General features: G+C 37.8%; 1 protein-coding gene across 13 annotated transcripts in view; it reads right to left on the bottom strand.

Moving 5' to 3' along the window:
- PPFIA1 (PTPRF interacting protein alpha 1) overlaps positions 1 to 12601 on the bottom strand; it is a 53916-nt gene that overhangs the window by 33065 nt on the left and 8250 nt on the right. For 12 of the 13 annotated variants that reach the window (XM_027667382.1, XM_027667383.1, XM_027667377.1 and 9 more), the window contains one exon: positions 271 to 372. In XM_027667382.1, coding sequence (XP_027523183.1) covers positions 271 to 372 — 102 coding nt within the window. Of the gene's footprint in view, positions 1 to 270; positions 373 to 10121; positions 10305 to 12601 lie in introns of those variants that run through there. The other variant, XM_027667389.1, reaches the window with a different exon arrangement.

Genomic DNA, 12601 nt, shown 5'->3' with positions numbered 1-12601 from the left:
TAGGAGCTGTGTGATTGCAAAACTTTCACAACCAGAAAGCTGAATGGCAGACACAGTGCAGTCTTACAAGCTTTTCCTGATTCAGCATAGCAGCATTTGGAGCTGTGCATATAAGCTTCCAAACTTTCTTAATCAACATACATTTGCACTTCCACGGGGATTCATGTGCAAATACTGGGGAAAGAAACACTTCTAGCTTTTTAAATTCAACATTTAGTGTTTTCCTCCATTCTTTAACAATGGTGAACTTGGAGAAGACAAGGAACTAACCCTGGTATTATTTCTTTCTGCTTTCAGTTCAGCGATTTCTTCTTCCCTTTCCAGCAGCTGCTCCCTGCATACATTGAGCTCTTTTGTAAGTGCTGCAAATTCCTGGAATAAGCCAGACAGAAATATCAGGATACAGTGAGAGTGGATTCATGCGAACACCTGACAATTTCTTGAAGCATTCAGATGACTAAAGTCAATACAATTTACAGTCGTGCTTAGGTTCAAACATTTAAAACTGTAAAGACAAAAAAAACACCTGTGAAGACAAAAAATGTTTGACCAGTACTTTTGAAAACTCATTTGTCACTCAAGGCAATTGTCTGAGTTGGGGTTTCCCTGGGAAGCAAAGGGAAAAACATGTTTGTAATGCATTTTTTTAAGGTTTCAAAGAGCTGTTTCTTTTGTGTATTTGTTGTTTGTTTGTTTGTTTTTTAACAACTGCTGAGGGAGACACAATAAAACAGAGCCCAGTAAAATAAATAAATCAGAAAACATGATAAACTTCAAGTCAGGCTGTAATTGTGAGAGACAATGCATAACGCTGCCATCTACCAGAATAAAGCTACATACTGGAATTTTATTTATGCCTTCTTTCAAGTCTCACAAAACAGAACTGAAGCAGTGCTTTCCCTACGGTCCTGCTGGAAATCTCAGAGGATTAGAATCAGAATTTTCTCAAAGCCAAGCCCTTGGGCTCAAAGCCCTCACAAGGTTCACCCTTCAAATTCAATAAAGATCTCACCAAACAAAGCTCAACCAAAGTGAAATAGCAGAGTGAAGTGTCATCAGGGAACAGGAACTGAGGTAACTCAAACAGTTACTGCATGTTTACTACTACAGTGAATACAGAGCAGTCAACATTAAAGAGTACCTTTCTACAGTTTTGGGTTTCTGTCAGGAAATGATTATAGCAGTATCTGAAAGAGCCACTCCTTCCTACATCACTTCTGCTCTCTATCAAGAAACTCACTAAAAATATTCAATATAAAAGGCATTTAGATGTTTTATCATCTCACAGAGCACACCCTGAATAGAATAAAAGGTACAACTATACACTACATTTAGAAGCAAATACAGAGCATAACCTTATCTACCTACCTACTCTGGCATAATTTAAGTTGTAATCTGAACCATGTTGGCAATTAGAATTAATGCGAAAAGTAAAGGTGTGAATGTGAACAAGTCCATGTTGTAGAAAAAAGCTTGTACGAAATGGGAAAAAAACTTCATGTGTTACCAACACAACTTAGGATGTGAAAATAGATATCCATCTGTCACTCCAATGGCCAGTGAACACTTAAGAAGCACTTAGATAAGAAAACATTGAAATATTAGTAAATAATAGTCTTTTTTGTTGTAAAATAAGGAAAACACTAATAAACAAGTGATGTATCTAACAAACAAGAGACTTATTTAATAAACAATGGATTGGTACAGCTGAACTGGTGATGATCAAGACAAGGTGAACACCACAAATGGCCACCTAAGCGGAGACACACTATGTGCACAAACACTGTTTCTCTAATTTTTTCAAACTCTGCAAAATATACTGTTTAACAGATAGTAGCTGCATGTCAAGTGAAAGCTTCAGATGGAGCTGTTTTGCAGCAAAATTCAAAGTGGCAGGAGGCACATGCTTAAAAACAAAAGGCCACATCCATCAATTACACTGCACTCTGCAAATTCTAACTTGCAGCTAAAACAGCCAGACACAGGCCAAGGACACTGCCATTTCCAAGATTCATTGGGAAAACTTTATTCTAAAATACACATGTGACTGAAGAGACAAAAAGTCTGTTGCGCATTATATACTTACAGTGAACTCCTATGGAATTAGTCATGTATGAGGCTTTTAAAAGTGGTAAAGACAGTAATCCCACCGTCACAGATGCAGAATCCACCCCTATAATCCCTCTTCCTAAATAAAAACCTGCTTATTGAAGGAAAGTTTCAATATAGTCTCCTGGTTAATCAGAAAATAACTGCAAATAACTGCAAAAAGTCTAAATTGATTTTCTTTTTTCAACTGCTAAAACAATGACTTCTCTACCACACTTCATAATTACACACATAAATATTTCACTGCAGTATTTTATTTGCATTCTTTAAAAAACAAAAGAAAGAAAGGCCTATTAATTTCAAAATGGCCTGGAAATACACTTAAGAGAAAAAATAAAAAGTAAATCCAGCTACTGGGACTTTTATACACACAGTTACAAAAGGGTCCTGGGTGCAAGTAAATCAAGAAAAATCCACTTCAGGCTTCACTGGAGCTGACAGAAAAATTGCCTCTACTACAAGCTGTTCCTTGACATCCAAACTTTTCCTATACCTTCACCTGTGAGACTTTCCAGGACTCTGTGTGAGCTTCACCAGCTGTGTATTTGAAAGGAAGTCTATTCACTCCTCAAATGGCTGTAGCACAGAGAGTTCTATCCTACTGCATACTTGTGTGCAAATATAAACTCTAGCACAGATACATCAATTCTGACACGAACCATCACCCTTGTCAGATGACCCAAAACAACAGAGCACCCAGGAATTTATATTGCTGCTGCAAAAACACATTGGCATGAACTTCTGGCATTGCACAATAACTTCCACTGCTGGGTGTTTTGACAAAATACAGTTGCTTTGAGTCCCGTGAGCTGCCTAATAAAGAACATTTGAATGTCCTTAGTTTCAGCTGACACAGCCAAAAGATATGTTTTTCTAGTTTTAATACCTACCTCCACTGGTAGACAATTTGTGATTTCCCCAAGTAGCTCAGGAGAGAAACTATCTGCAACTTTATAATCTCCAAAAATTCTGAGTTGTTTCATAATTTCTTCTTCGGCATTAGATGAATGTACAGAAAGAATTAAAGGAAAAAGGAAAAATCCTGAGAAACTTTCTACTTATCCAAAAAGCTGATTATTTTTCAGTAATTAAGAAGATTGAGATCATCAGTTCTGCTCAAAATAACAAGTTGACTAGAATGGCACTCACAACAAGCACTTTCAGAGCACATACAGAAGAGAGAGCACTGAATTTTCCAGGGAAATATTCCCTGTTGATCAGAACATTCTGGCAAACACCCATATGCTACACTAAACTGAAATGTTTACTGGAGAAAGTCAATTTCTGACCCAACTGCATCATTCCAAACACATCTCTTGCTGCCAGAAATAAATACTCTCAACAAAAAGCTACATTGAGCAAGTAAATTTGTTCCTGTTCAGCAATACATCTTCAGGGGTTTTTTTTGTTCACAAACTCCATGATTTTTTAAAGCAAGAACACTTCTCCACCAACCTTCAGAATTGACCTCCAACCTTTAATATTTTTGAGGTTACAATATAAACATCCTTTCAAAAATTGGATCAACGGGTACCTGGCTGTAAAGCCTGCACATTTCTGATGTCTGAGCTGACAGACACTTGGGTACTTCCAAGATCCCAGTCCAGGAACATTAACAGCTTTCAGGGAACAGGTTTTCTTCATGGTTATTACGAACATAATTTATAGGCTCCACAGATAGTACATGGCAAACCAATAAATGCTAGATGACAGGAAGACTATATTTAACCTAGGGGGAAAAATCTGAAAGGAACACAGGTAACCCCTGGAAGTCTGTTAACATAAGCTGTGTATTAGGGATCCTCTACAGACAATGAACTGTAAATTTTCTTGGAATTTGATCAAGGAAAAAAACCTTATTCCACAAGAAATGCAACACCTGTGAGTGTATAAGGAATCACAGATTACAGGCAACAACACGGCCAAAAAACATATAAAGGATGGAAAGATATGTAAAGAAAACCCCAAACATTTTCAGTTCATCAAAGAACATACTACTATTAAAGTACTGTAAAACACCACTGTTAAAATACTACTTTTAAAGTAGTAACTTCAGGTAACAGAAACAAAGTTGCAACTGTTGCATCTTCACTAATATCTCTGAGAGAAATATATGAGTGGAATTTATCTCTTTAATCTTCAAGTAATATTTTGTTTTACTGTCATTCTGTTTTGTAGCCTGAATATCAAACAACCCACTCACAAAGCTGAGCAGTTGAAAGGAGCACAAGAAGAGCAAGTGGGGAAAGTGCAGGACATCAGGGATGGAAACCAGTGGGATCTGTGATAAGTTTCCAGCATGATGTTTACACCACATATAAGCCACAATTATTCCAAATGATGCATGCATGGAAATGACAAATATACACTCTTAGGGAAAACAATCAAAGAAAATTTAAATACTTAAGCTTAACAGGGTATTTCACAGTCACTTCACTTCAAGGGTTTTAGGGTGCACATAGGGACCAAGATCCCCAATATATCTGGAAGTTCCTAACAAGCAAATTTAGGTTCAACCAGTTTTGTTTTGGGTTTTTTAGGCTAAGAATCAAAACAATGAAATACTTCAAGGGTATTGAGAGTTAAAACTGAAAAGAACTGATATGTTTTCATCATTAAATCCAGCCCTCACACACACACTTTAACAGCAACAAATCCAGAAAAAACAAACCACCAACACACATTATGCTCGGTCTGTTCCACGTAATAAAACAGATTGCTTTCAACCTTTCCATATCTCTGGCATGTTCTAATGGGAAAGAGAAAAATCAGCCTGGAGTGTGTAAAGAAAAATATTTTGCTTTTCACCTCATGAAATTAATTTCCAGTAAGTATCAAGCAGCCTGGATTTACTAACCTGGAATCATAAAACTTATTTCAAGCAGTAAGAGAAACAGTTCTATGAAATAAGTCTATATTTTGTTCTCAAAAACCCCAACAACTTAAAAGGAAGTGTAAGAGAATAATTAAAATATGGATATGTCAAATTCTTGCATTTCAGAACACTGAAAGGCTTTTCATGCTTAAAGTAGTTGTTTTTTCAACTAGAGCTGAGTGAGAATATACTGGAGTTCATCATATAATTAGTGTATTGACCTCCTTTCCTATTTCTGTGTATGCATAAGATGTTTTATAACTCAAAAGACAACTACCAAAACCCAGGTGCAGATTTGTTTACTCTTAAAAAAACTCTCCCATCCCAACTAGTGGCATTGAGATATTTAAAATGTTTAATACCACCTTTGGTTAACTCTCAGAAGTCTGTGTTTTCCTTGACTTCAAAAACATACCTTTTTTTTTCCTCTATCAAAAACTGCATGAGAACACTCAAGTGAATATTGCTGCCAGCTGACTAAATACTAAACCTGAGGAACTTCCGATCATCCTAGCCTTCTTTTTTAGTACAATATTCAAGTTTTCCTCCTGGACTGCCCCATCTGACCATCCCAGCCCTCTTTTAGTGCAATATTCAAGTTTCCTTCCTGGATTGACCCATCCAGGCTTGGTCATTAACATTGCTCAATCCTAAACAGGCAATTAAGTTTTAATGTGTTTACAGTTGCATAATGTTATTGCTCTGGAACGAAACTCTCCTTGTTCCCAGTTCTCTTTGGAGCTGAAAGGAGAATCCACAGCCTGGTCTTTCACAAGCAAAGAGCCAAAAAGAACTCCAAACTCACAGCCAGCAGGTACCAAACATATGCCCAGGAGCAAAATGGGAAAGCTTACAGCAAGACCAAGTCTCCATGGTAATGACTGGGTTTCCAGTTACCATCCTGCTTAAATTTATGCAGAGCGTTCACTGAGCCTGGACTACAAAGCACTACATGAAGAAAGGTGGTATTTGGCAGCTTTGCAAAAGGAATGCCAGAGCAACAGGAAAAGGGAGGTAGAAACACATCAATTCCATGTTCTCCCTCCTGTAGCTCCCCAGATCTAACACATTTTGGAGAGACGTGTCCTATTTGGAACGTGGATGGGTAAAAGTACCAGAACCCAAACATGGCTGGATCCAGCCTCTCACTCCTCAAAGGATCAGAGGTTCTCCTTCCACCACATTAATCAATGCTCACACTTTATGCACTCAACAGAACATTCTGGAAAGTGAGCCTGCAAACCCCTGTAACACAGAGCGAAGCACAGGTCAAAGACAGGCAAACAGGGGCCACCTCCACTCAAATCATTAACTATAGCCTGTAGTTAATGCCACCCAGGCTGGCAGAACCATTGCTGCCTGAACTCTAGCATTTCATTTGCTCTAAGCCCAGCAGAACAGTGCTGTTACGTACACAAGAGTAGGGGAAAAGCCTCATGCAAAAACAGATTTTTGTGCATTGCTGGAGTCCCAATCCCACACTGTACTCGCACTGCAAGGGACACAAGACGTTCTCCGAGTGTCTTCCAAGCTCCACCATCAGCCAGATCTCTGTCCTCCACAGTGAATACAAGTTATACATAAACTGTAGACTCTAAATCTAAGTCTAGATCTCTGGACTTGCTAGCAAACAAGAATGTTTGCTGGTAATGTGCTGGAAGTCAAAACTAAGCCACAGCTGCATTGTACAACTTCTTCCTAGGTCTGTGAAATTAAGGAAAGAGAACATGCAGTTTAAACGAGTCAGAAAACTTCATCCATTTACTCCTCTTAAAAGTTGCCTCTTCTGTAGAGCAGTCAGCCTTGGGATCATCAAAACATTCCAGAATCCATAATTTCTACAGATAGTTTGTTAATCTTTTCGCCAGCCTTAGCAAATCAACACAGCTTGCTCAAAGTATGGTAGATCACACAGGGTAATTTTCAGTTAACCCAGAGCAGATACAACCCATTTTTACCACAGCCTTTTAAACCATTTTTAAAGCTACAGATGTGCAACAAATCAAACAGTGAAAAACTCTACCAAAGTACCTGGGGTTTTTTCCCCCAAGGCTTTCTCCAAATACTCAAATGAGTTGCGAACTCAACCCCCCAAGTTAACAGAATGCACAGAAGATTAACAAGAAATGAACATACTGAACACTAACTGGAAATACTGGTTTCAAGTTATTTTCTTCACTTGTGTTTGTAAAATACTTATAAAATGTTGCCCCTACTCAGGCAACACCGTGGATCCTCTAAAGTAGGGAAGTCCAAAAGTTGAACCATTACAACAGTTGTAAAGTAACAGCTGTCTTCCAGCAAGCAGGGAAATACAGAAGCACTTCAGACTTGCATGAAACTTGGCATTTATTCACATGCAATGGCAGAAGAAAACCTTCCATCACATGACCAGAATCACTTCACTGCGGTGGCTACACAGAGTTCCACCTTAGCTGCTCTGGGATGTACAGGAATACACCCCCTGGAACAGCAGATAAGGCACAAAAGTATTCAGAACCATACCAAGCTTGTTTGACTTGGATAAATGTCCCAAGATCAGCTAAAATATGCATCAGGAAAACTTTAGTCATCATGGAAAAACAGGCTGTTCAACTTGGGATGTGTATGGATACTTTGTGTGGAACTGGAGCTGTTGAGACTGGTCAATAACAGTCTCAGCAATTGGGTCCTTCCCAATACTGTAGGAGTCCAACTACCAATATTCCAGAACAATACCTTAATTTACCAAGAAATAAGTTTCCAATACTCGGGGGGTGTTAGAAAAACAAATGTCTCTCAGTGACACTCTGAATCTATGAATTCTAAGGGTTTCCCAAAAGGAATTACCACATTCCTGCAGTTCTAGCCTGGTCTATTTGGATTAATAACTAATACAAGTAAGTAGCAGCACAACTTCTTAGTTGTAGCTTTAGGCATCTCCATTTCTGGAGTCTACGGCAGTGAAGAAACCTCCCCACACCCATACCCACCATGGCAAAAAGAGAATACACTTGTACTTCATTAAAGAGGAAGAATCTTGCACTACCAGTTTGACAAGGTGTGGGACAAAACCAGTCTCCATCTTTAATATGATATCAGAGAGACTTCACTAAGTTTTTCCTCTCCACACAAAGTTGGTCAAGATTTCCTGGGATTTCACAGAATTTCACAGCCTGCAATGCTCCTCAGAGATGCCAAACTGGAAAACAACTACAAGATATGCTGGGAAATTTTAACAAGGCCAGCAACTTTTCTGGGACTCTCCATTTTGGGAACTGAGGAGCTACTGCAAAAGCTATAGCAAGATTGTAAACAACACTGAACTGTGAGTTTACTAGGGCAAGAAAAAATATATGTAGTTTTCTGTACTTCAACACTAAACATACTGCACTCACAAGAAACAGCACAAGTCTGGCTCAGCTGGCATTAAATATTAAACTCCTATGACTTTTATTAATTAAAAATTATTTAATCCTACACATTGCATTCCAGTGCGTTTAAAAACTAACCCTCACATGACTAATACTCTACTATTTTTTACAAATAGACCCAGGACAAGACCCATCATGCAGATTATTTCAGTGACAAGATACTCCTGCTTGCAAAAGCTGTGAGCAGCAGCTGTGAGGCCCTTCTCTGCCCTATTCTAATCATTCATCTCAGCCTCCAGTTTCAGATTTAGTTCTGTGGCCAGTAGCTGAAAAGTACATTTTTCACACTCTGTTAAAAGGGAATGCTTGGGAATATCTGAATAAGGCTGGCCAAGCCACCCTCATTAAACAAGCACCAACATGTACTTCCCCCTCAGTGCTCTCCTATTATATATATATATATATTTATTTTTTTGCCAAGTGATGAACATCAGTCTCCTATTTTCAAACTTGTTTAAGCAAGTCATATTCAATGAGGACAGATATGTGCCTTCAGCAGGAAATTCAACTTACAGCTCTTTATATTTGATTTATCTGTTTCTCTGCACCCTATCACCCCAGTTTACATGCTAAGTGGATGTACTGAACCTAAAGATATCCAAATCTGTGATATTCTGAAAAATGCTACTGGACCATTCCATGGAAAAGTTGCTCAATTTTCACAAATAAAGGCAACTCCAAAGTCTACGCAAAGAGAGCACACTCTCAAGTCTTACAACAGACAAGTCTGGTATTTAAACACAGAAAAAAACCATAAAAACTTAATTCGGCAACATAGATTAAGCATAAAAGAGCTGGTTTATAGGGGAATTTGAAGCTTTTTTAAAGTTCAAAGTAATTTTTTGTCTGCCACAGAAGATCTCCGTAATGGACAGTGTCAGACTTGATAAATACTTGGTCCCAGAAAACATGCGGCATCCTAGAAGAAAACCAAGGAGATGAGTAACACTAAAATGCAGAGAAGACATAATAAATTAGTTAATTAATTAATAAAAAACAAGGACAATCTGTTAATATGGTGTTACCAGTAAGAAATGCTGAAGTGAAAGATGGATTGGTGAGCAACATAAAGGAGGCGCGTAAATGAGATCCCAGGAGGGGAAAAGGACAGTTTCTTTCCTGCATGGACAAGCAGTGAGAGCTAAAATCCTAAAAAGTTGCTCCATTTCCACTTTACATTAAATAAAGCAATTCCAGATTTCTTGAAACAAAGACTCAGCTTTTGGAAGATTATGGTCTCCAAAGACCACTCTGAAAACTCAAGAACTGTGTGTTCTAAAAGAAATAAATTACTAGAGGCACCTGCAACATAAAGCTAAAAGAATGTTATGACCTTCCAAGCCCTTCCCTACAAAGTATAAAAAGGTGATAATACTGTATGAAAAATATATTACTCAGGAATAAAAAAAAAAATATTCACAATCGTATCCCAAGGCATCCCTGAAATTATCTAAACCAAACTTTTAGTCATTCACCCAAATGTATAGAGCAAACAGAAGGGATAATCTGAAATTAGGAGTTTACCTTCCACATGCATAAACATATAGAAACCCCAACCAGGTTCACCCACACATCCAGTATCACACTCCACACATGCTCTGCTGTTCCTGTCGCTCTCTCAGGTGCAGGGTCATCTTTTATATCCATAATAAGATTATCTGAAGAAATTTCAGTACTATGGGCAAATCTTAACAAAAAGAATCTCATTTAGATTTTTAAATCACCTTTGATTTATATCAGAAGTTTTTTACTTCTGGGTTTCCAAAGTAGTCCATGTCCTAAATCCCCAGTAGAAGGAAGAACAGTAGAATGTTAAATATGAAATTCCAGAGTTCAGCTTCCCATTGGGAACAGCCAATCCACAAGCACAAATTACAGTGAAAAGCACAGCCAGTAACAGAGTTTAGGTCCAGTGCTGTTCATTAACAGGTGAAAGAGCCCCAGGAATCCCAGCATGTCAGCTTGCAGATTTCCCAATTCTGGACAGGAGTGCAAAAAAAAAACAAAAACCCGAGAGTTTTGACTGTAACATTCTATTGGCAAAAGTATATATTGCTAAATTGTTTGTGACAGGCTCACATAAAACAATTGAGACCCCACAACTCAAACCCACAAATCCACAATTTAAACCCTGCCATTGTTAAGAATTCCTTTCCCTTTTCCCCCAATTCTCCTTTTTTAAATTTATTTTGTTTTTCACGGAGAGAAAACTTCCATATCAACCATTCTGTGAAGCACACAATAAAACAAGAAATTCTGCTTTCAGATCTCTCTCCCCCTTTTCATGACTGTACTTGAAAATTCAGAAATCATACTAAAACAGCTTAATAAAACTGGTGACTACCTATTGAGCTAACCATAGATCCAGAACCATTAAAACAACAGGAATTTATGTTCCTCCTTGAGTGAGCCCTCTCCACGTAAAAGAAGTTTTAGCCTTTACACCAAGGATTTTGGTGGCCAAACCCCAAATTTTATATGCATTTATATGGGAAGTAGGATTAAAAAAAGCAACCATTGTGCTTGAGAATATTTCTATACAATTAGATACAAAATTCTATGATGTTCTAGCAATAGGAGTAAGGCACAACACAGCTCAGAGCATACCCAGAGAGAAAAACAAATTAAAAATTAAATTTAAAAAATTAATAAATAAAATTAAATTAGAAAAATAAATTAAGAGCTGCCCATTTTCCTATCACAATAAATAAAAAATGCCTGTTTCCTAAGTGGAAGTTCTTTTTACCCTTTAATACAACTCAAAGGATACATATATCAAACTTTCCAAGCTTTTTTCCACATGGCCCTTGAAACAAGTGATGGTCCTTGTTTAAAATCTGTCCTGAAGATAACTAATTATACACTGGCAGTGTAAGGACCTTTTTATTTAGGAATCACAGAATCCTAGAATGGTTTGGGTTGGAAGGGACCTTAAAGATCATCTCATTTCACCCCCTGCCCATGGCACTTCCACTAGTCCAGGCTGTTCAGAGCCCCATCCAACCTGGCATTGAATCTTGTGCACTTGCCTTATCTTGGTGCACTTCATGGAATTTCTAAAACAAAATACTCATTCTGAGTATTTATATCTCTGATAGCATAACCAGAAGACAGATGACCTATAGGAAAAGATGCTGCCTGCTCTTATTCATATATATCCATTAAAAGTCATCCTATATTTCAGATCTAACAAAAATTATATTTCTGTTTATTTCCTATCCTCACAAAACATACCCTGAGTAGAAAACATGAACATAAACACATGAGCAAAGCTCAAGGCCACTGTGGAACAGCAAATGAACAGATTAAGCAACAAAGCTTCTCTTTTTAAAAAAGTAGGAACAGGCCACAGAGCCTTGTCAGGCCAAACAGAAGAAAAGGAGCTGATTTTCGGCAGAGCTTACATGAAACAAAAGGTAAAGTCTGAAACAGATAAAGGTCATAGGCAAAAAAAACAAGTTAGCCAACTATTCCCAACAACTTACAGAGAACCTAAAGGAAAACAACACATCAGAATGAAAGTGAGCATGAACCTTAACTTGGCATCACAGTATTCCAACCCTGAATATTCAACTAGGAGAGCAATCTCTTCAAGTGACCCACAGATATGTATTCAGCTCACTTCACCATCATCTGAAGTTCACGAAATGTGGAAACAGCATTTCCCTGAGCCTCTGTGAAAAAGTCAAGTTGAACAAAAAACTGAGCTCCATTCGGCAGCAAAATAATAATTCCTCTCTGAGCTCTGGAGAATGGGAAAATATTTTTCCTGGCAAGAACTGCCACACATTTACACTTGGAGAATCCATAGGCAGGCTCCCAAAAAAATCCACTCGGAAAATTCTGAACACCTAGATTACCTGACTCACACAACACACATTTATCCCTTCTCAGTGTTTGTGGCTTGAGATCCATATACACAAGAGATTATGATAAGCATTTTCTAATATATGTCAACAGATTCCAGTCACCCTTACAGACTTCAAGTGACTTAAGCTGCCCAAATTGCCAAAAGCATCTTACAGGAAGACCTCTGTCATATTCCTTTAAAGCTGGAAACTAAAAAAAAAAAAAAAAAAAAAAAAAAAAAAATCCCAAAATTGAAGTGTGAAGTACATTAAATGCAGTTTTGAGATGCGGAGAAAAAAGTTACTAATCAGACAGTTAAAACGTTCTCTCCCAAGAATCAAGTTCTCTAACAACA

The sequence above is a fragment of the Corapipo altera genome, unplaced genomic scaffold, assembly GCF_003945725.1.
Source record: "Corapipo altera isolate COAL_440 unplaced genomic scaffold, ASM394572v1 114, whole genome shotgun sequence".
Classification (NCBI taxonomy): Eukaryota; Metazoa; Chordata; class Aves; order Passeriformes; family Pipridae; genus Corapipo; species Corapipo altera.
This window is presented reverse-complemented; position numbering and strand designations above follow the sequence as displayed.